Source organism: Elgaria multicarinata, chromosome 7 (genome assembly GCF_023053635.1).
Source record: "Elgaria multicarinata webbii isolate HBS135686 ecotype San Diego chromosome 7, rElgMul1.1.pri, whole genome shotgun sequence".
Lineage (NCBI taxonomy): Eukaryota > Metazoa > Chordata > Lepidosauria > Squamata > Anguidae > Elgaria > Elgaria multicarinata.
In genome coordinates this window covers 51473763-51494562 of record NC_086177.1, presented here as the reverse complement: position 1 = coordinate 51494562, position 20800 = coordinate 51473763, and the positions used below count along the sequence as shown (strand labels likewise).

The 20800-nt window shown below is 39.4% G+C and overlaps 1 protein-coding gene across 2 annotated transcripts in view; it reads left to right on the top strand.

Annotated features, from left to right (window-relative positions):
* GNAL (G protein subunit alpha L) overlaps positions 1-20800 on the top strand; it is a 146592-nt gene that overhangs the window by 37985 nt on the left and 87807 nt on the right. The window contains exons 1-4 of one of the 2 annotated variants that reach the window (XM_063130533.1): positions 162-616; positions 913-985; positions 1814-1868; positions 2033-2152. In XM_063130533.1, the coding sequence (XP_062986603.1) occupies positions 478-616; positions 913-985; positions 1814-1868; positions 2033-2152 (387 nt within the window). In that variant the 5' untranslated portion in view covers positions 162-477. Of the gene's footprint in view, positions 1-161; positions 617-912; positions 986-1813; positions 1869-2032; positions 2153-20800 lie in introns of those variants that run through there. The other variant, XM_063130531.1, reaches the window with a different exon arrangement.

Genomic DNA, 20800 nt, shown 5'->3' with positions numbered 1-20800 from the left:
TTGACTGTTTCCTGGTCTCACAGAAAGAGGCAGTGCTGAGTTAGAAAGACAAAAATAGACCTTTACAGAGAAATATAGGGATTGTAAGTGTGTGTGCGCAGCTCTCTGTGTGTGTGTGTGTGTGCGTGTGTGTGTGTGTGCGTGCGTGCGTGCGTGGTGGTGAGAGGAAGGCAGCATTAGGCTGATTTCCAGGAGGAGCCCTTCTCTTTTTTCACTGTGTGTTAGGCATTTTGTACAGATTTCTGTTCTGTTTAAAAACACTTACCTCTTCCGGAAGCTCTTTGCATCTCTTTGGGGGAGGAAAAAGAAACCAACTGTGATCAGAAAACGACCAGAAACCATTTTATTTGAACAACTGGTGGGGAAGAAAGAGGAGAGATACCACCACAGGGATATAAATATCATCTGTTAAAATTATTTCTTTGAATAGAATTATACATAAATAGTACAATCTGACATCCACCCTAAGGGACAGCAATGGGGTGTTTGGGCAACAGCAAAACGGAGGATCAGCGTATTGATGAGAAAGCACAGCGAGAAGCCAACAAAAAAATAGAGAAGCAGTTGCAGAAAGAGCGACTGGCATATAAAGCCACACACCGTTTGCTTCTGCTGGGTAAGGAAGAACGGCTTTTTGGTGGGGGAGGGAGATGAGGTTGCAGTGGTGCAGTTCAGTTTCCCATGGCAGGCAGATAATAGACAAAACTATGCTATTTATGTACAAGATAATATGAGATGAGAAGAATGCAGCCCCGTTTTATTAAACAGTGTGTGTAAAACGCACAGATTAACTTAAGTATGTGTCTGAATGTTTTTGGAGAAGAGAGATGCTTTCAACCTGTCTTCCCCATTTTCCCTTCTCCCAAATGTCTATATCACGCATTTTTCTTTTCTTTTCTTTTTCTCTTTCAGGAGCTGGTGAGTCAGGAAAAAGCACTATTGTCAAGCAAATGAGGATCTTGCATGTAAATGGATTTAATTCAGAGTAAGAATTATTGTTACTTGGGGGTGAATGTGCAAAATTAAAACCCCAAACAGCATACGTCTATAAACACATTAACTCAAACTGGAGAATTCATCTTTCTCACCCTTTGTATGTAGTTTAGTCATGATTTGCCTTCATCAACTTACCCCACCACAAAGCATGGAAATTAATGCTGATGTATATTAAGAGAACCATGAATTTGTGTTCCCCCCTCCTGGTCTGGTCCTTCTACTGTATTTTACATTGTTGCTACTGCAGTGCTTAATAGGCCCTTGTGTAGCAACAACATGGCGACTACTTCTTAAAACAGCAAATACTAAGTGTTGTCTATGTATATACAAGATGTATATCGTGAACATATTTGAAATATAGATCATGCACATATTTAAAATGCTTCTCTTTTTCAAGCCGATAAAAAAGAAACCAATTTAAAAGGAACTGTAATGTATTACAATGTGATTTTAGATTATATTATTTATCTCAGAATTCTTTTTTTTTTTTAGAGTTTAATATAAGCAGTGTAATAACAACTATTAATGATAAGATTAGTTAGAATGTCTGGAATTGTCAGCTTGAAGTATAAGTGAGCAGATGACTTGTAGTCCTTCCCCCCAAAACCCTTTAAACATAGTCATTTGACATGTGTCATGTGACAGTAACATAAATAATTTATTTTAATTGAACTTGTGCTAAATTTTCCATCATGAAATGAGTTGTGAATATTAGGTATAAAATAGCTTTTTAAATTTGAGTTTCAAGGTCTCAGCAGCAGGTGAATATTCATAGCCTTTCTTAACGTTGATTTGTGACTTTTTTTGTCTGATACAGAGAAAAGAAACAGAAAATTTTGGATATTCGAAAAAATGTAAAAGATGCAATTGTGGTAAGAATGCATTTTATTGTTCTTTAAATTGTATGTTTTTAGCAATTGGATTGTACATGCAGAGAAAAATCCTATTTTTCATATGAGACCAAATCATCTAGCAATCCTGTGTTTATGATTTATCCACATTAATATGTCCTATTCCTGTGTTTTTCTTGTTGTAGACTATAGTTTCAGCAATGAGCACTTTAATACCTCCAGTTCCACTGGCCAACCAAGAAAACCAATTCCGAGCGGACTACATCAAGAGTATAGCCCCACTTTCAGACTTTGACTACACCCAGGTAAGATTTAAAAGTCCTCTTTCATCTTCCTTTGTCCTTGCATTTTGGTTGGATCAAACTTGTATGGATCAACTTGTTTATAATTTTAAAGTCTTAAGTTTTGTGATCAATTTATTAACATTGACTTTAGCATTGACATTAGAAGTATATAGTTTAGAAGAAATGCTGTGATTCCGGTGCTGCATTTTTTGATCTTGAAAATATTTAAGGAAGCATTATAAAAGCAGTCAAGAGCTATGTACAATTTTAGTTTTGTGGATTAACAAATTTTGTGGCAGCTTTCTGTTAGCTTTAGTTGGTACAGGATATTAGTGAAAAGTGATACAAATAAATAGTATAATATATACAGTTTTGAGATGACTTGTCTATTTTACTGGTGGTTGTTTTTTCATGGTGGCAAGGTTAGGGAATGGTCAGGTCAGGCATTTTTTAACAATCATCCTTTTATATTTAAAATTCTTAAAACTGAAGTCCTATATCACTTATCAAAGCCCATTAAACTCAATGGAGCTTATTTTTCAGTAGACATTAGGATTGTATTGATAGACTTGGATACATTCATTATTAATATTCATGTAGCACCTTATTTGTTAAAACGCCATTGAGGGTGTACACAACAATTTAAAATGACAACTTCAAAATAATAGGAACATTAAAACAGTAAAACAACTACATAATTTAAAAGATTAAAATAAAAAGTTAACATAAGGAAGTTCAAAGAAGGAAAGTTATCCAAACCCTTGGATATCTGCACCCATTGAAAAGCCTGGGGTTACTGAGTAATGTGGGATAGGACATAGGTGGCTGGTTGGGAACTGAAGGTATGGAAAACTTTTCTTCCAAGAACTTCCTTAAGTTAACACCTTAGATCCAAGTGTTAATGGTCATGGCTTGTGAACAACAAAATGTTCATTTCTTGTTTTTGTGTATTGGTATGTTCAGAGAGGAAATACCAATGGGATTACTTTAGTATCTAATTTGTAGTGAATTTTAAAATAAATTATGAGGTTGCATTTTTAATAATGCAGATTTTCATTGGATTGTTTTGAAATATTGTTAAATGTTATTTTTTGATTACATAAAAGCAAACTGAACATGTAACATTTGAAAAAATATATGTAGGTAACTGCATTGCTCTGCTTTCATTGTGAGGCCTGACAGTTTTTTGTTTTCCTTTTTGGTTACTAATATGAAGTGTTTTTTCCTCTCCCCTTTACAAGGGAGTATCTTCTTACTCTTGGCAGAGAAGGGGGTTGGACACAGAACTATTCCTTTATTTCATGTTTCTAATAGTCTGGACTGGTATATTTGGTATATTTCAGTATATTTTTTAAAAAAGAAATATGGCTTTGATGTAGTTATAAATTTGCATCAAATGCAATTATTCAGAAAGCTACTCACATACTGCTTAACTGCTCTCTCAGTTGACAGAAATTATTAAAAATGATGAACTTCTTCTGGAAATGGATCCAGTATTCAACTGTATGGCTTTTAAGGCTGCAATCCTATACCAATTTACCTGGGAATAGGTCCAATGTACTCAATGGGTCATACTTCTGAGTAAAGAGATATAGGGTTGAACTGTTTATTATGGCAAACTTTATTTTGCAAACATAAATGTTAATTGCTGCTGCTTCCTTAACCTTTAGTTGCATCCCTTTGGATCTCAGGCCTAACAGACTTCTTCACTTTTTTAATGTGGTAAAATTATACAGGCACTTTACGTTCTTACAAATAGAGGCATTTGTTTGAAATTTCCATACACAGAAAACTCAATGTTACTGCATCAGAAACTGAAAAGGCTGAGTTAGGCCCAAAGGACAGGGTGTTATTTCAGGTGAATCAGTTGTTGAATGAGTTTATAAAGTACAGTAAGCAAGTGCAGGCCTCTTCTATATTGATGAAGCATAAAGGTCACCTTTTCCCTGCATCGTTGGTCTTTTCTGGAAGCATGCGAAGCTAGGAAATCAAGGTTGATCTTCCAGGTTCATATTTGGAGCTGTCTGCGTCCAAATATGAAACAAGAGCAAAGGCATAGAATATGTCATATTCTTGTAAATAAAATCTTTTATAGTAGACTTACTTTGATTTGTTTATGTGAAATAAATTTGTAAAAAAAAAAAGGTTTACAGATGAAACTATGCTTATTTTAGGCAAAAGCAAGTAAGTGTTTTGGCTGCAGTTCTGTTGAGTCATGCATGTCGAAGTCTCATTTGAGTGAACTCTTAGATGTGATTCTGCACCCAATTGCAGTATTTGTTTTTGTTGCACTGCTCTACTGTCTTTACTTATTGATTAAAAGGTCTGTCTTGAGCACCACATCTATCTTCAGACCCCATGTTGCAAGCATACAATTCTTGCAACTAGTTCCATGAGCCAGAGGCTTGGAAATGCTTCCTCAAGCTGCTATCCCCTATGACACATGGCAAAGCATTTCTGAAAATAATGTAAGTTTCAAAATCCATTTTGAATAATGGCAAGGCACTCTGGTGCTCAAAGAAAAAAAAGCCAGGGTCCTACTGTGCACTTGCAAGCCCTTTGGCTCACCTAAAGTAACTCTTTGGATCCTAACCAATTTATATTTGATATAAACATGGTACTAGCTTTTTGAGCTAGTGCCATAACTTGGATGAAAATTGTGTGACATACAGAAATAAAGACAAATACCCAAATAAATAATATGATATTTAGAGTGTTCTGTTAAATTTCAATGTTTTCTGTTTAGTGATAAATGGAGTATGGCTATATAAAGCAAGGATAAACATAAACAGATAATTGCAACAGTGTTCCAAAATACCTTTTATCTCTAAATAACTGTTGTGTATTCTTGACCTGGAATGTAGTTGCTGTGATTTAAATGGGATAAAATAAATCTTTTTCTCTTTCTGAACAAATCCCTCATCTGAGATTTTTAACTAGCCTGCATTGTAATAGGCAGTGAAGCTTACTCTGCTTTGAATCTGTTAATTTTCTACATTACAATTTTGTAATTCTGAAAATATTTTCAAATATGATGCATATATTAGGCACAATCCACTTGCCCTACAGTGCAGTACCTAGAGTGGTGTTTCCCCTCCACTCAGTAAATGCACAAGTAACTTGTAAGGTCATAAGTTACTAAGGGAGGGGTTGCAGAGAATTCTGCACCATGTCTTCCTTGTTGGTCCGTGGCCGATGGCTGGTTGGCCACTGTGTGAACAGAATGCTGGACTAGATGGGCCCTTGGTCTAATCCAGCAGGGCACTTCTTATGTTCCTATTTCCCCCACTGTATAATTGTGCTGCCTGGGGGTGGAGGTGGGAGGAAATCCATGCTCAGAATCTATCAGAATCCTCCACAGGCAGACGGATTGTGCCCACACTGACTAATAGTGTAATTGTAGGCATGTTTACTCCCAGGTAAGTGTAAATAAAGTGTAAATCAGCCTTATTTGGAAATATATCCCATTGAAATCAGTGAGATTTAACACCCAGTAAATATGCTAAGGATTGTGCTGCAGAGATCATCATTTAAAGCACAGCTCCTACTAAATTAATGTTACAATTCATTGAAGGTAGAATCAGATACACTTATTTACAAGTTATTGTGAAAACATTCATATTGTATCTTAGATATTTTCTATTTTAATCTTAATAGATTTCAGTGTAGTAGCTTTGGCATTTTTAATGGAGTTATATTTATTTTGTTGCTGTATCTTTTCTTAATGAATAGATAGCAGTTTATCAGATGTATGTAGTTCTGTATGCTGTGCTTAGTTTTTTGAGACATGTATTTTTATATTTTTTTATAAAGAGTTATGAAAGTATTGGAAGAATTTTCTATTGTTTACTAATTATGTTTTTTAAATACTATGCTTTACACCACAGCTGTGCTATTGTGTTTGATTTTGCATGATGTTGAAGTTGTGTTGTATTATTCTATAGACAAGTTAGAAAAGAAATTTTTGTTAATAATCATTATCTCCATATATTTAAGGAGAATGTTTGCAGAAAGATTTATAGTGGAAGTTGGAACACTACTGTTTGAATTGGGCTTTGAGGGCAGAGTGGTGATTGACATTTTTTTTAAGTTAACAGAAATTGACTTGTGCCATTTTTAATCCTGTATTGATGGTTGTTTTGCCCTTTGTGTGGCAGAGTAAACATATTAAGGACATATGCTACTAGTTGTGACAAGTGTAACATCTGTTATATACTTTTCTCTTTGTAAAAGATGATTAAGCTTAACATATTTGAATGCTGCATACAAACATCATTGGCTCAGTATTATCTTTAGATATTTAGAATTTGTATAAGTAGAAAACAGTTGGCTTGTATATGCCTAACAGAATTATCTGTAATCTGTACAGACATGTGCAGAAGGTGCTTGGAAAGTTTATCTACATTTAGACTGCTACCCTATTCTTGCTTACCTGGGAGTAAGTACCATTAAACTCTCAGTAACGTTTACAACTGCCTAATAAATACATGTAATATCAACTATAAATATTCCTTCCTTTTTCTTTTCATAGTTTTTTTTTTAAAAAAAATCCTGAGTGCTCCTGTACTCTGCACTGATAGCAAGGCAAGTTGCTTGAGGCTAAAGGCTTCTGCCACTGAGGCCACAGCTACACCTAAGATTTATCCTGGGATCATCCAGGGTTCGCCCCTGCCTGAGCACTGGATCCCCTGTGTGTCACCTAGATGAGCAGGTTTGACCCCTGGACGATCCAGGGATAAACCTTAGGTCTAGCTATGGCCACAGTTGCAATCAAGGTTTCCCATCCAGTTCAGGGAGACCCAATGCCCTTATTGGCAAGAATAGGGATACTTAGCTTAGCACTATGCAGGCACATAGCTGTTCAGTAATTACAACACACAATGAATGGTGGGGGAGATCTTTGCTATGAGCTGCTAGCCCATTCAACGTCTTTGTGCCCACACTGTGCTGAGATAGTAGTCCACGTGCTTTCCACCCTGACTCACAATGAGAGGAGATAGGATAGAGATACACTGCTTGTGTATTAGGTTCGTTAAATGTTTTACATTTTTAAGATTGTTCTTTTTTTTCTTGAAAAATTGAATATTCTTTGGATAGTAGCCAAAAAGAAAATTTTGACTTATAATGGACATTTCAGGACTTAACATGAGTCATGTTCTCTTTTGTATCTGGTCACTCTAGTATATCTCCTGCAGTTTTAACTGTTGTGATGAAGAGGGAATTTCATGAGGAGCTACATCCATACAAATGACACCAGCTGAAATTCCCCTTTCAATACAACTCTTAAAGATACAGGAGCCCTGTCCTCCTTTTCATATGGCTACCCTAGCTCATGGTGGTGCATGATTTCAGAGTGATAGACCAGCTAGAGCATGGGAGGAAAAATTGTGCACACAGGAGTCTCGAGAAAGGGATGGATCATGCCTGTGGTTACTAGACATAAACTTGTTAAAATGAAAGCTGATGGAGTGTTGCAGCTAAGACTTTTTCAACTGTGAATCCAAGAATGTCCAATTAAAACCCTTAGAAATGAGAACATGAGATAGGTTTTCGTAAGCCATTACTACTCAGCCGTAGTCCTTCCATTTGCAATCTGTAGATAATAGTATTGTATAGAGCTGTTGTAAGATTCTGAGAGAACATCTATGGGGCATTCTGAATACTCAAAATGCTAGATAACTTCTTCTTCTTCTTCTTCTTCTTCTTCTTCTTCTTCTTCTTATTATTATTATTATTATTATTATTATTATTATTATTATTATGAACTCAAGATGGAATTTGAAAACCAATAATAAACGGACCACATTCTCCAATATTCCGATAACGGATGCTTAATTTTTTTTAAAAAAACCACAAAATTATATCAGTTTGTTCATAAATTGGGAAAGCAGGAAGGTGTTATATTTAAAAATTTAATAATATATTTAAAGGGAAAATCTCTTTAAATATATTTAAAGAGATCATTTAGATTTAATTTGATCTGCCACCTCCTTAAATAATTATCCTAAAGAAAGGATTCAGGATCTGTGAACACATTCCAAGTTACTGTAATAACATAGACTCCTAATCATCGCTTTAGCTACAATCCTGTATACCAAGTGTGGACAATTTGTGGTCGTCCTGATGTTGTTGGACTGCAACTCTCATCACCCTTTGCAAGCATAGCCACCATTGAAGTTGATTGGCGTTGTGGCACTCCAGATATTGTTGGACTTCAAGTTGCCCATACCTGCTACACGCATTTACCTGGGAGTAAGTGCCATTGAATACAATGGGTGTTTTGCAATTCCCTGTCCTACTGATAGAATAGCTACTATCAGTAACTTGGGGAAAGGGCACAAAGACGTTGAGTGGGCTAGCAGCTCATAGCAAAGATCTCCCCCACCATTCATTGTGTGTTGTAATTACTGAGCAGCTATGTGCCTGCATAGTGCTAAGCTAAGTATCCCTATTCTTGCCAATAAGGGCATTGGGTCTCCCTGAACTGGATGGGAAACCTTGATTGCAACTGTGGCCATAGCTAGACCTAAGGTTTATCCCTGGATCGTCCAGGGGTCAAACCTGCTAATCTAGGTGACACACAGGGGGTCTTAGGCAACAGGCATGCCCAACTGCTACCCTAGATAGGTTAGGATAGTAGCTGTATTGAATTATTATAAAAATATGTAACATTTTGTTTTCTAATATACTGATTTAAAGGAACCGAACCAACTCAGTAAGATGATCTCAAAAATTATAATTGAAGCAGGTTATCAAAAAGAGGCATTACATAGATGTCAACAGGTAGATTGAAATATTGGCAGCGGTTTTCTATTTTGCCGGAAGATGACCATTGTAAGAAAAACTAAAGTAGAAATTAAATGAGTGAGTCTGTAATCTTATACCTACCTATCTAGGACTAAGAGCCATTGAACTCGATAGACCTGTGTAGGATTGCATTAATCATAGAATAGTAGAGCTGGAAGGGGCCTATAAGGCCATTGAGTCGAACCCCCCCCCCCCCCGCTCAATGCAGGAATTCACGCTAAAGCATACCTAACAGATGGCTGTCCAGCTGCTTCTTGAATGCCTCTAGTGTGGGAGAGCCCACAACTTCCCTAGGTAACTGGTTCCATTGTCGTACTGCTCTAACAGTCAGGAAGTTTTTCCTGATGTCCAGCCGGAATCTGGCTTCCTGTAACTTGAGCCCGTTATTCTGTGTCCTGCACTCTGGGATGATCAAGAAGAGATCCTGGCCCTCCTCTTTGTGAAAATCTTTTAAGTATTTGAAGAGTGCTATCATGTCTCCCCTCAATCGTCTCTTCTCCAGGCTAAATATGCCCAGTTGTTTCAGTTTCTCTTCATAGGGCTTTGTTTCCAGACCCCTGATCATCCTGGTTGCCTTCCTCTGAACACGGTCCAGCTTCTCTGTGTCCTCCTTGAAGTGTGGTGCCCAGAACTGGACACAATACTCTAGATGAGGCCTAACCAGGGCCAAATAGAGAGGAACCAGTACCTCACGTGATTTGGAAGCTATACTTCTATTAATGCAGCCCAAAATAGCATTTGCCTTTCTTGCAGCCATATCGCACTGTTGGCTCATATTCAGCTTGCGATCTACAACAATTCCAAGATCCTTCTCGCTTGCAGTATTGCTGAACCAAGTATCTCCCATCTTGTAACTGTGCCTTTGGTTTCTATTTCCTAAATGTAGAACTTGGCATTTATCCCTATTAAATTTCATTCTATTGTTTTCAGCCCTGCACTCCAGCCTATCAAGATCACTTTGAAGTTTGTTTCTGTCTTCCAGGGTATTAACTATCCCACCCAATTTTGTGTCATGAATGAACCACTGCAGTTTGTTCTATTTGATAAAATTTCAGATAAGAAAGGACATGGCTTAATTTTGTGAAGGCAAATAGGAGATTTTTGCTAGTCAATGTTTATGCGCCAAATTGTGCTCAAAGTTCTTTCTACCAACTTTTATTTAAGAATTGAAATCATTTACTGGTTATGAAATTCTCCTAGGTGATTTAACAGAGCAATTAATCCAGTTATTGACAGAATGCATAATATAAGAAAAAATATATTTGGTAAATCTAGGCTACTGTAATTTGGTGCAAATAGAGAAACACTGTGACTGGTTTCGCACAACATGACAACCCTCTGTGGGCAGCCAGCCATGGTGGATTGTCTGAACCCAGCACATTTTCTGCAGGATGGCTCAATTTTCGCTAACGAGCCACCTTTTTTGTAGGGTTGTTCATACCTATGCTGGATTGTCATATTGTCCAAACCTGGGTGAGTGATTTTATTGTGAGTTTCTAGGATTGGCTGAAGAACCACTTGGCAAAAAAAAGCCCATGCCACTCTTTGCAATTTCACCAGTGCTGCTTCCAGCCTCCCTCACCAGTGGTTGCCCCTCCACTGATACCGAAATGACATTTTGGAGTGACTGTCACCTTCCACCTTTTTAAAATTATTTTTTCAGTGCTTTTGGAGTACCCAAGTGTGTTTGTGATTTTTTTTATTTCCCGTTCTTTTGCATGGGCACAAGAGTACACTTCCACCTGTCCAATATATGTAGACCTGCCTTGTCAATGCCCTCGTCTGTTGCAGCCCTCAATAGCACTGACCTGAAGTAGGTAATATACAAGAAATTGACAAGGCAAGACTGCTGATAAGCTAATCTGCGCACAGTTGACAAGGACCAGGGAGGAAATAATACTAAGGAACAGGAGGAATTTGTGTAGTTGAGATGGTCCAAAAAAGTGAAAGAAAATTGAGAGCAGTAAGTGCACCAAATGGGTAGGGGGACAATATTTCTCACTCAGCAATGTAATCCTCTCACTTTTAAGCATTGTACTGATGCTTGGCAGTTTCCCCCTCCCAGGCAACACTTCCCTGAGTCTCCAGCAAGTCCACAAAAGGGAGGTATTGGCTCCCCACTTTTCATAGCATACAATTGTTTTTTATTTCTCATGTTTACACATTTCTATAGGCAAATTTTCTGAGTCTTAGACATTTGGCTGCCTTGGTAAAAGGTTAAACTACTTCCATCATGCTGACTCTTGAGCTCCAAGATTTCCCGCTACTTTCTATTCATCCTGCTGTATCCTGTAGCATATTAAACTCTGATGTGGTGTTATTCATATAACCCAATAGAACAACTGCACTGTATCATATCAAGAAAGTAAATGGATAAAAACATTTTCATTTGCACCCTGGTTCAGAGAGTGGGTGTTCACAACCCATCCCTTGCACCACTGGCTTCCTTGTCTCATTCCATTGCTCTCTTTTCTTTCCTTTCATGCTAGGATTACGTTCTTAATTCTATCTTTATCCCTGTTGTTCCTGAGAGGCTCTGAAAGGAAAGGCGTTTCCATCACTGTCCAAGGCTGCTGTCTGGGATGTCCTAGTAAGGCTGGCTTGAGTCCAAACACTAAAAATTACCAATATAATAATTATAGAGTACTTTTTGAGTGTACAAAGTGTTTCTTTATATTAACTTAGGCCTTAGGTAGACCTAAGGTTTATCCCGGGATCGTCCCAGGGTCATCCCTGTTCATGTAAATGACACACAGGATATCCCGGGAGCAGGCAGGGATGACTCCGGGGTGATCCCGGGATAAATCTTAGGTCTAGCTAAGGCCTTAGTCACCTTTCCAACAAATGTAGGTAGGTGAGCATTCCCCCCCCCCCCAAACTGAAGGGTAGGGTGGGTTGGGGGGCTGATACTAACTTGCCTACTATTGCCTGCTGTGATAAGAACTCATACTAGCTCATACTATTAGCCTGCACATTACAGCAACTCTTACTGTTGTTTGCTTCATGGGAATATGCTGTGCTTCGATCAACCATGCTTGATTGAGCAGCAGGAGGGTAGGGGGTGCAGAGAGACATGGCACTCTGGATAATTTATAGCCTGAACTGAGCTAGTTGACACAGAAAAATCACTCTGCTGTTTGGTTTCATTTTTAAGTTCAAGGAAAATAGTTTCTAGATTACCAAACACAAATAAATATACAGGAAGGAGGCCTTATTGACTTTTGGCTTTGTATTAACCTGCAATGACTCCCATGGAACCTGTGCTTCAGTTACAGGCTTAATTAAATTTCATCAGAGCCTTAGATGCAGTTCACTAGTACGGCTGGTAACTCCATCACTACAATTTGATCAGCATCTTTTTACATGAGGACAAGATACTTGGCAATATCAACACTGTAGCTGCGTTCAAAATAAAACACGAAATCAAAGCATAATGCTACAGGATCAAATCTAGGTACTCCTCCTACTCACCCACTGGGGCCTTTTGCTTCTGTTTTTAACTAACCACAGTTAGTCATTATGTCTGAACTGAGAACTGCGGTTAGTGTTCATTATGACCGGGGGAAAGCCAGGATAGTTAAATACAATTTGATGTTCATGTGTTTCCTTAAACTATAATTAAAACTAATCACAGTCTATCCAGGTTTGGACATAACAAGTAATGGTACTTGGTTGAACTGGAAGTGAAAGCTTCTGCTCTCCTTACAGCTGTGCTAGAGAAGGGGAGAGGAGGGGGAGCATGCAAGCTCAGAGACTTGTGCACTTAATGCTAAATCATAGTTTAGCGTTAAGTATTAATCAAACCTTAGATTTCTCCACTCTTGATACCCAGTTGAGCAAATCCAGTCTGGATAAGATTGTGCCTATATAGCTATGATTGGCAACTAGATTTACCAATTGCTTATTTTGTTGATGTGAATGGGGAGATGGATGAATCCCCTCTGCTTTCGTTCTCTGCCACATCCTCTCCTCCTCCAAAGCCAGTTTTCTGAAATCTCTGCTTCTGAGAAGGGGAAGAGAAACTGTAAACATGTGGAGCTATTGCATATCAATAGCCTTCTGCTTCTGGATAGCCTGGAAGCAGTAAGAGTACATTAGTCTGTTGCCTAGCAACAGCTACACATATCCATACACAGGTGTTTCAGGAAGTGGGGGTGGAGTGGGAAGAGGAGGAGGGAGGGAGGCAAGATCAGGAGGGGCTTCCTGTATCTTTTGTTTCAGCTGCCACATGCTCGTCTCCCTCTTTCCTATGCCTACTGCCTGGAATGTTTATGAAAATGAGGGAAAGTATAGACATGTGACTGTTGCAGGCAGCAGGCTGGCATACTTTCTTAGTCATGTTCTCAGCCTGGCTTGCTCACAAAAGAAGCTTTGCCTTCTATGGGTCAGGTTTGTATGAGGGCCTCAAAAGCTATTTACTTGGTGACCGCTCTCCATCTCTGGGACCCCATTCCCTCTCATCAGCAATAATGATGATGATGATGATGATGATGATGATGATGATAATGTCTCTCCCTTTGGATCGAGGCGGGGAACCACATTAGTACAACAAACCAACACATCTTAAAAATTCTTGGTTTCACATTCATATGGGTAGGCCTGCTGGAAAAAGCTAATCTTTAAAGCTGTCTTAAATTCACAGAGAGAGTTAAGTTTACGAATCTCCTCCAGCAGGCCATTCCACATTATGGGGGTGACAGAAGAAAAGGTCCTCTGGGTAACAGTTGTCAGCCTAGTTTTGATTCCTTCTAGTAATCTGAGGTGACTAAAGATGTTTGCATTCTAGGTTTACATATTCAGATCATAGCTAGACAGGGCGATATCCCAGGGATTACCCCGGGATCGTCCCTGTGCGTCTACATGACGATCCCTCCCTTTCCCCAGGATATGGCCCTACAGTTGTAGCCGCTTTTTCTGCAGTCTTGGGCTGATCCCGAGACCGCGGAATGTGTGGGCGGACGTCACGGTTTGTCCGAGCTCCTCGTGGTTACTTGCAAGGAGCTGGGAACCGCATATGGGGCACAGAGCTCCTCAGGAGCTCTGCACCGATTGGGGGTGGGTTGAGGGGAGTGGGAAAATTGTTTTACATAAAAAACCCTCACATTTTTCGCTCAAGCACTCCTGCGCTTGTCTGCTTTAAGAACAACAACAAAAAAAAAACCCAAAATGGGGGGGACGGCGTCCTGTTCCTCCGAGGCTGTCGCGTGCTGCGTGTAAACAGATGGGGAGATCTTGCAATAACAATATCGTGGGTTCCTCACCCCTCCGTCACGATGCTAGACCTGTAGGTCTAGCTGAGGCCTCAGAATCATGAGGCAGATACTTAATCTTGAATCATATTATTAGTGAAAACATCGGGAAATGTGAAAATATGAGGCATTTGGTTTTACACATTTTTTTAGTTTTAAGCTCAATACCGTTATAGCTGAATCGAAAGATAGTTATTACAAGAGCTATTAATAAAGTATATTTCTGATCATTAGTAAAAAAATGTTTTGTGTAATTTATAATGTTTAGGATTGTCATACTTGCATTGGCTTTATATTTTTAATTGTAGAATATTCTACTTTTCCATAATGAATTGTTCAACGGAATCGTGATATGATAAAATATTGCAAAAAATAGACTATTTAAAATTAGAGGTAGAAGAACATGCATGTTATATGCAAATTATTGTAACCACCCCCGCCCCCATTGCTGCTTCCATTAGGCCAAAACTGGCTTGGGAGGGGCAATACAGAGCAGAGAAATACTGAGAAGGGGGGCTGTCTGTCACTTTTCTTCTCACTTGCTTTTTCCTGAGTTTGTTCTAGATGCATGTTTGTGAGATAAACACACACATGAAAACCCATAATATGGGGTAGGTGAGCAGCTAGGAATTTTTTTTACAAATTTCTATAAAAATTTCTGTACCAGCTTCTCCTTTTTCTTAACGGCACTCTAGCCATTGTCTTGCATGTTTTGTTAATCTTTCAATTTGAGTTCTGTAATGCACTTTAGACAGGGATGCGAAGACAGCCTTGAAGCCTCCAACAGTTCATAACAGTTTTTGCCTGGTACTAGCCACTAGGGTCATTTAAAACATGTGTAAAATTCTGTGCATTTTACTGGGTATCAGTTTGCTTTCGAGCTAAGTTCAGGTGCTGATTTTGACTTTAAAGCCCTAAATGACTGGGTCTAAAACACTTTAGGGAGTGCTGTTCCCCACATGGCCCATTAGCTAAGATCTGTTGGGCAGACATTGTCCTCTACTAGAAATACAGCTTTTGTAGTGGCAGAGCTTGTATTGTAGAATTCCCACCCCAGGGTCACACACTACTGGGATTTTTATAGGGTGAGTAACAACATACGTTTCTACCAAGCACTCTGAGATCTACAAACAGAGTGCTACTGTTTTATCGCTATTTTTGTAGTGTGTTCCTAGTTGGTTGTTTTTTTTATGGTGATTGCTGCTTTGAGGAGCTTGTTGTAGAAAGTGGCTTATAAATTTAAATTTAAATAATAAATGCTAGAGGAAGGGGAAGGTTTAAGCTCCTCCTTACTGCTTCTCTACTCGAAATTTTTCCTTCCTGATGCTGCTTTTGAGGCTGATAGAATTTTATTACAGGTGTCTCCATGAAAGGTGCCTTTCCATCCTGAAATTCTACTTAAATAACTTTATGACTTTCATGTCTGTTATGTAATCATGATATTTGAAAACAGTCATGTAGCTTCCAAGTAATTTTCACAAACAGCTGCACATAAATTATGTCAAAGTAATCTAAACTGAATGTTAACAAGGCATCCACAATGGCAGCTAGGTCACATCTTAACAGAAAAGGTCGATTTTAAGTTAGTTAATAGTGAGTGAGATGTGGTTAGTTTATACATCATAGGTCAATGAAGTCAGGATGGTGAGGAAGGGGGAAAGAACTGGCAATGGTGTGAGAGGAGTAGTATGCATGGCAGCTGGGCGCCTTCCACCAGTCTCTACCTTAGCGTAATGTGGTAGTGGTGCAAGGAACTAGGAGGAGTCAGCAATGTGGGCGACATTTTACATTTGGCTGGTTTGGCCTAGATTGAATAACTTCACCCAAGCCTGGGAGAATTCTTTGAAAAAGCCAGTTTGTGGAAGGTCTTTGTGCAAATAAGTTGAGGTATAACACCTGCAGAAACTCAGCAGGTGTGGCTCTCCCAGTCACTTCCCCCTTGGCTCAGTGTCCTTCCCACAAGATCAAGAAGGAGTACTGTCATCATTTAAAAACAACAACACATACACCAGAAGTACAGTAGATGTACAAACTAGGAGGGCAGGAAAGCTTTAGTGACCTGGTTATTTGGTTATTGTGCTAATAAGTGGCAGGGAAGCATATAGAAATACTGCTTCAGTGGGCTGGTATAAAGACGATCATTACGCAAATGGCCTGGCTCAGGAGCATGGAGCTTAATTAGTCAAGAGATAAAGTTTTCCTATTCAGACAAGAAGAGGGGTGGGTGGGAATTGCTTGGTTGAACCTGCAGCAGAAGGTTTCCCTTTTAGGCAGGGAATGATTAAAATAGCTTTCCCTTGGCTCAATGGTACATTCCTTCATTCCTCAGCTGTGGAGCAAATTGCACAGTTGAGATTGGATGGTTTCCCATCAGCAAAAGGGAAGTGTTGAGAGAGTTTTCCCCCTAACCTCCCCTTGGGAGAATTGTAGAGTGCATACCTTCCCTTCTCACCTATAGAATAAATTGTGCTGGTAGGGAAAGAAGATTTCCCGTTCATTTGTAGTCTATGCCTAAGTTGCCTCACTACCATAAACAATCTCTTCTGCATTGGTTTTTTTTTTCTGTCCTGTGCCACTGATTAATTGAGTTGTAGTCCTTGCCTATCCTTACAGCATTGTTGTAAAGTTTATGAAGACAATATATTTGGAATGTTCAGAACATCCTAGCATGATGGATAAAGAAAGGTATTTTAGAGCACCAGTGACTCCTGACCCCTCTCAAAAACGCAGAGGACTGATAGATATAACAATGATTTTTTCTTTTCAAAAACAAGGAAGTTCTAAGATTTAAATTTTTTTTAAAGAAGACTTAGTGCTCTTGCAAATTCATTCATAGATCAAGAAACATCAAAATTGTTAGTTAAGGCTCCCATTAACTCCCATGCTTTATAAGCAATGAAGACTATTGAATAAATTTTAAGAAAGGTCTCATGTTATGCACCTGTTTGCTACCTGTGAACTTTCATTTATAGATAAATTGGTACCAAATTTCACCAGGATTAAGCTTTGTGGTGCCCTCCAGATGTTTTGGACTAAACTATCCATAATTGCTGACCCTTGGCTTACCCCTGTGCTATGGGATAGCTGTACATCACTCCATAACAGCATTGGGTGGAATCCAATGGTGCTCATCTGATTGTGAAGTAGCTTTTGATCCAGCAGACATCTCCACCCATAAAAGGGTGCATTTTTATCATTCCCCCTGTACTCCTGTATCCTCTTCCACCACCAAATTATGTTTCAGAATGTTAGGAGACATTCTAGAACAGCATGGAATGTAGCATGGGGAGCTGAAGGGGAAGGCAGAATCAGCAAAAATCATTCTCTTCCTCTTCCATTAGCCAATGCATCTGCTTGGATCAGAAGCTGCTCTTGGAGTGGAATGGTAACCTTCAATTCTAACCCTTCAATGTAACCCATAACTTTTCAGTGAAGATTTATTTTTAGGAGAGCTGAAATTATTTTTGATTTATTTTTGTCCTTGTCTATGCTTGCATTTAAAATTTGTTGAACATTGGTTTAACTGTACTCTGGTATGAGACTCGTCAGCAGTGGTTTATATTTTCCATATATGAAAAGGCTAAGTTAAAGGATAAATTGCCATAGATCAAGGATAATATGAACTGAAATCAAGGGCAGGTTGTATGAGCTCAGCAGCAAGAATCTAAGTTGTAAAAAGTGTACAGTAGTGAGGAAATAGTTATAAAAGTTGCTTGTGGCGAATTGGTTATTTCATGTTCTACAGCACCTCTTTCATGTGTTTGACGGATACACAGTCAGAAGCTGTTTCAGATTCTGTTTCTTTTTCAATCATGGAAAAGTATGCACACATCTACCTTGTTTCGTTAAAACAAAATCGAAAATGCTGTAGGAAAAGTTGCTTTTTTAAACAAAAAGTGTTTGGACAAATTATAGCAACCACTTCTGTATTAGATCCATGCCCCTCTTCACCTATAAAAACCAGCAAGGAAGGAACAACAGGCTGGGTCAGGAAGGTGATTAATGCCTCCTTGCTAGTGGGTGTGGTCCCTGGCTGCCTGAAAGATGCTGCACTGAGATTACTCCTGAAGAAATCCTCCCCGGACTTGGAAGATTTGAACAATTTTAGGCCAGTGGCAAATGTTCCTTTCCTGGGCAAGGTCCTTAAGCAGGTGGTTGCTGACCAGCTCCAGATGCTCTTGGATGAGGCCAATTATCTGGATCCAATTCAGTTGGATTTTGGCATGGAAACAGTCTCCAGTCTCACCCTGTATGATGACTTATGTTGGGAGAGAGACTGGACTAGTATGACCCTGTTGATTCTCCCTGATGTCATGGCAGCTTTCAATACTATTGACCATGATATCCTTGTGGGCTAATTGTCTAAGTGGGGGGTACTGCATGGCAGTGGTTTCATTCTTACTTGGATGGTCAGCTCCAGAAGGTGGTTTTTAGGGAATGTTGCTTGGTCCCATGATTTCTTCTGTATGGGGTTCTGCAGAGGTCAGTTTTGGCCCTCATGCTATTTAACATCTACATAAAATTGTTGAGTGGAGGCATCCAGAGTTTTGGAGTGCATTGTCAACAGTCTGCTGATGACATACAGCTCTATTTTCCCTTTTCATCATCATCAGGTAAGGCTGTGGATGTGTTAGAACTGTGCCTGGCTGTGACAATGAACTGGATGGGAATGATAAACTGAAACTCAATCGTAGCAAGACCAAATTGCTGTTAGTGGGTGGTTCATCTGAATAGATGAAGGATGTTCAACCTCTTCTGGATGGGATTGAATTCTCTCCCAAAGAATCAGGTTTTTACCTTGGGGGTTTTCCTGGAGTCATCTTTGTTGCTTTAAGTTCAGCTGTCCCCAGTGGCACAGAGTGCCACCAGTTTCAGTTGGTGGCCTAGCTATGCACCTATCTGGAGAGGGATAAACTCAATTCAGTAGAGTGTGCTCTGTTAACCTCCAGATCTGTAATCACTGCAGATCACTTCTATGTGGGGCTGCCTTTGAAGACAGTTCAGTAGCTGCAGCTTGTGCAAAATGCAGGGGCCAGAAGGTCTGAACATAAAACACTGATTCTGGCCCACTTGCACTGGCTGCCTGTATATTTTCAAGCCCAATTGAAGGTGCTGGTATTGACCTACAAAGCCTTACATGGCTTGGGGCTGCACTACCTAATGGAAGGCCTCTCCTGGTATTAACCTATCTGTACATTATGCTCATCATCTCGAGGCCCTCCTCCAAGTGGGATTCAGAGGATGGCAACAAGAGACAGGGCAGTGGTGGTCCCCTGGGTTTCCATCTCCCAGTGAGATTCGCCTAGAGCCAACATTGGCCTCATCTACCCCAAGCAGGATATTGCACTTTGAAAGCAGTGTGAAAGTGGTATATAAAAGGCAGGAGCCACACTACTGCTTTACAGCAGTATTGAAGTGCACTGCAGGATCTTTATAGTGGTACTGAAGTGACCTGACAACTCTAAAGCAGTAGTGTGGCTCCTGTCTTTTATATACCGCTTTCATAGTGGAATATACTGCTTGGTGTAGATGAGCCCATAGTCATCTTTTCTATACCAGGTTAAGACTTTCTTCTATTTACGGACCTTTGACAGCATATGACAACGTTTTTAATGGGTTGGGATTTTAATTGTTCATTGTGTAAAATTATTTTGAAGGAAAATGGTTTATTATGTTATTATATTGTATTTTCAGCATTTAAACTTTGTAAACCACCCTGACTGCTATTGGCTGTTGAGGAGTATAAGAATGGAATGAATGAATGAATGAACAAAAGGACACCTTACTTACTCATGGCAAGTAGTTTGCAAACCTCAGTGGATTAGAAGTGGATATTGGGAGATTGGCAGTACATCAGAGTGCCACTAGTCAAAAATTGCATCAGAATTTGCAAACTAAAACAAGTAGGATTATATTAGCAAGCACACAAAAACCTTTCTGACCTTGTAAAGAAAAGGGGAAGTGCTGGAATAGAGAGCAGGACATGTTTTCCCATCACCATGCTTGTTCCTTCCTGCACCACAATATTTTGCAGATCCTCACTTGCCATTACTTAGTAAAATGAGTAATATTAATTCCTTAACCACATTTTTCCTCCTGGCTTGGTAGACTGCCTTTTAAAAGGCGATGTATGCTTGTTGCTTCCAATGCTATGGGACTCCCATTCCATCAATAAATGTACTCCTTTTGCAGTGTAGAATAAAGATTTCTTATAGTGTGCAATAGAAGAATCATAGAATAGCAGAGTTGGAAGGGGCCTACAAGGCCATCGAGTCCAACCCCCTGCTCAATGCAGGAATCCACCCTAAAGCACCCCTGACAGATGGCTGTCCAGCTGCTTCTTGAATGCCTCTAGTGTGGGAGAGCCCACAACTTCCCTAGGTAACTGATTCCATTGTCGTACTGCTCTAACAGTCAAGAAGTTTTTCCTGATGTCCAGCTGGAATCTGGCTTCCTGTAACTTGAGCCCATTATTCCATGTCCTGCACTCTGGGAGGATCAAGAAGAGATCCTGGCCCTCCTCTGTGTGACAACCTTTTAAGTATTTGAAGAGTGCTATCATGTCTCCCCTCAATCGTCTCTTCTCCAGGCTAAACATGCCCAGTTCTTTCAG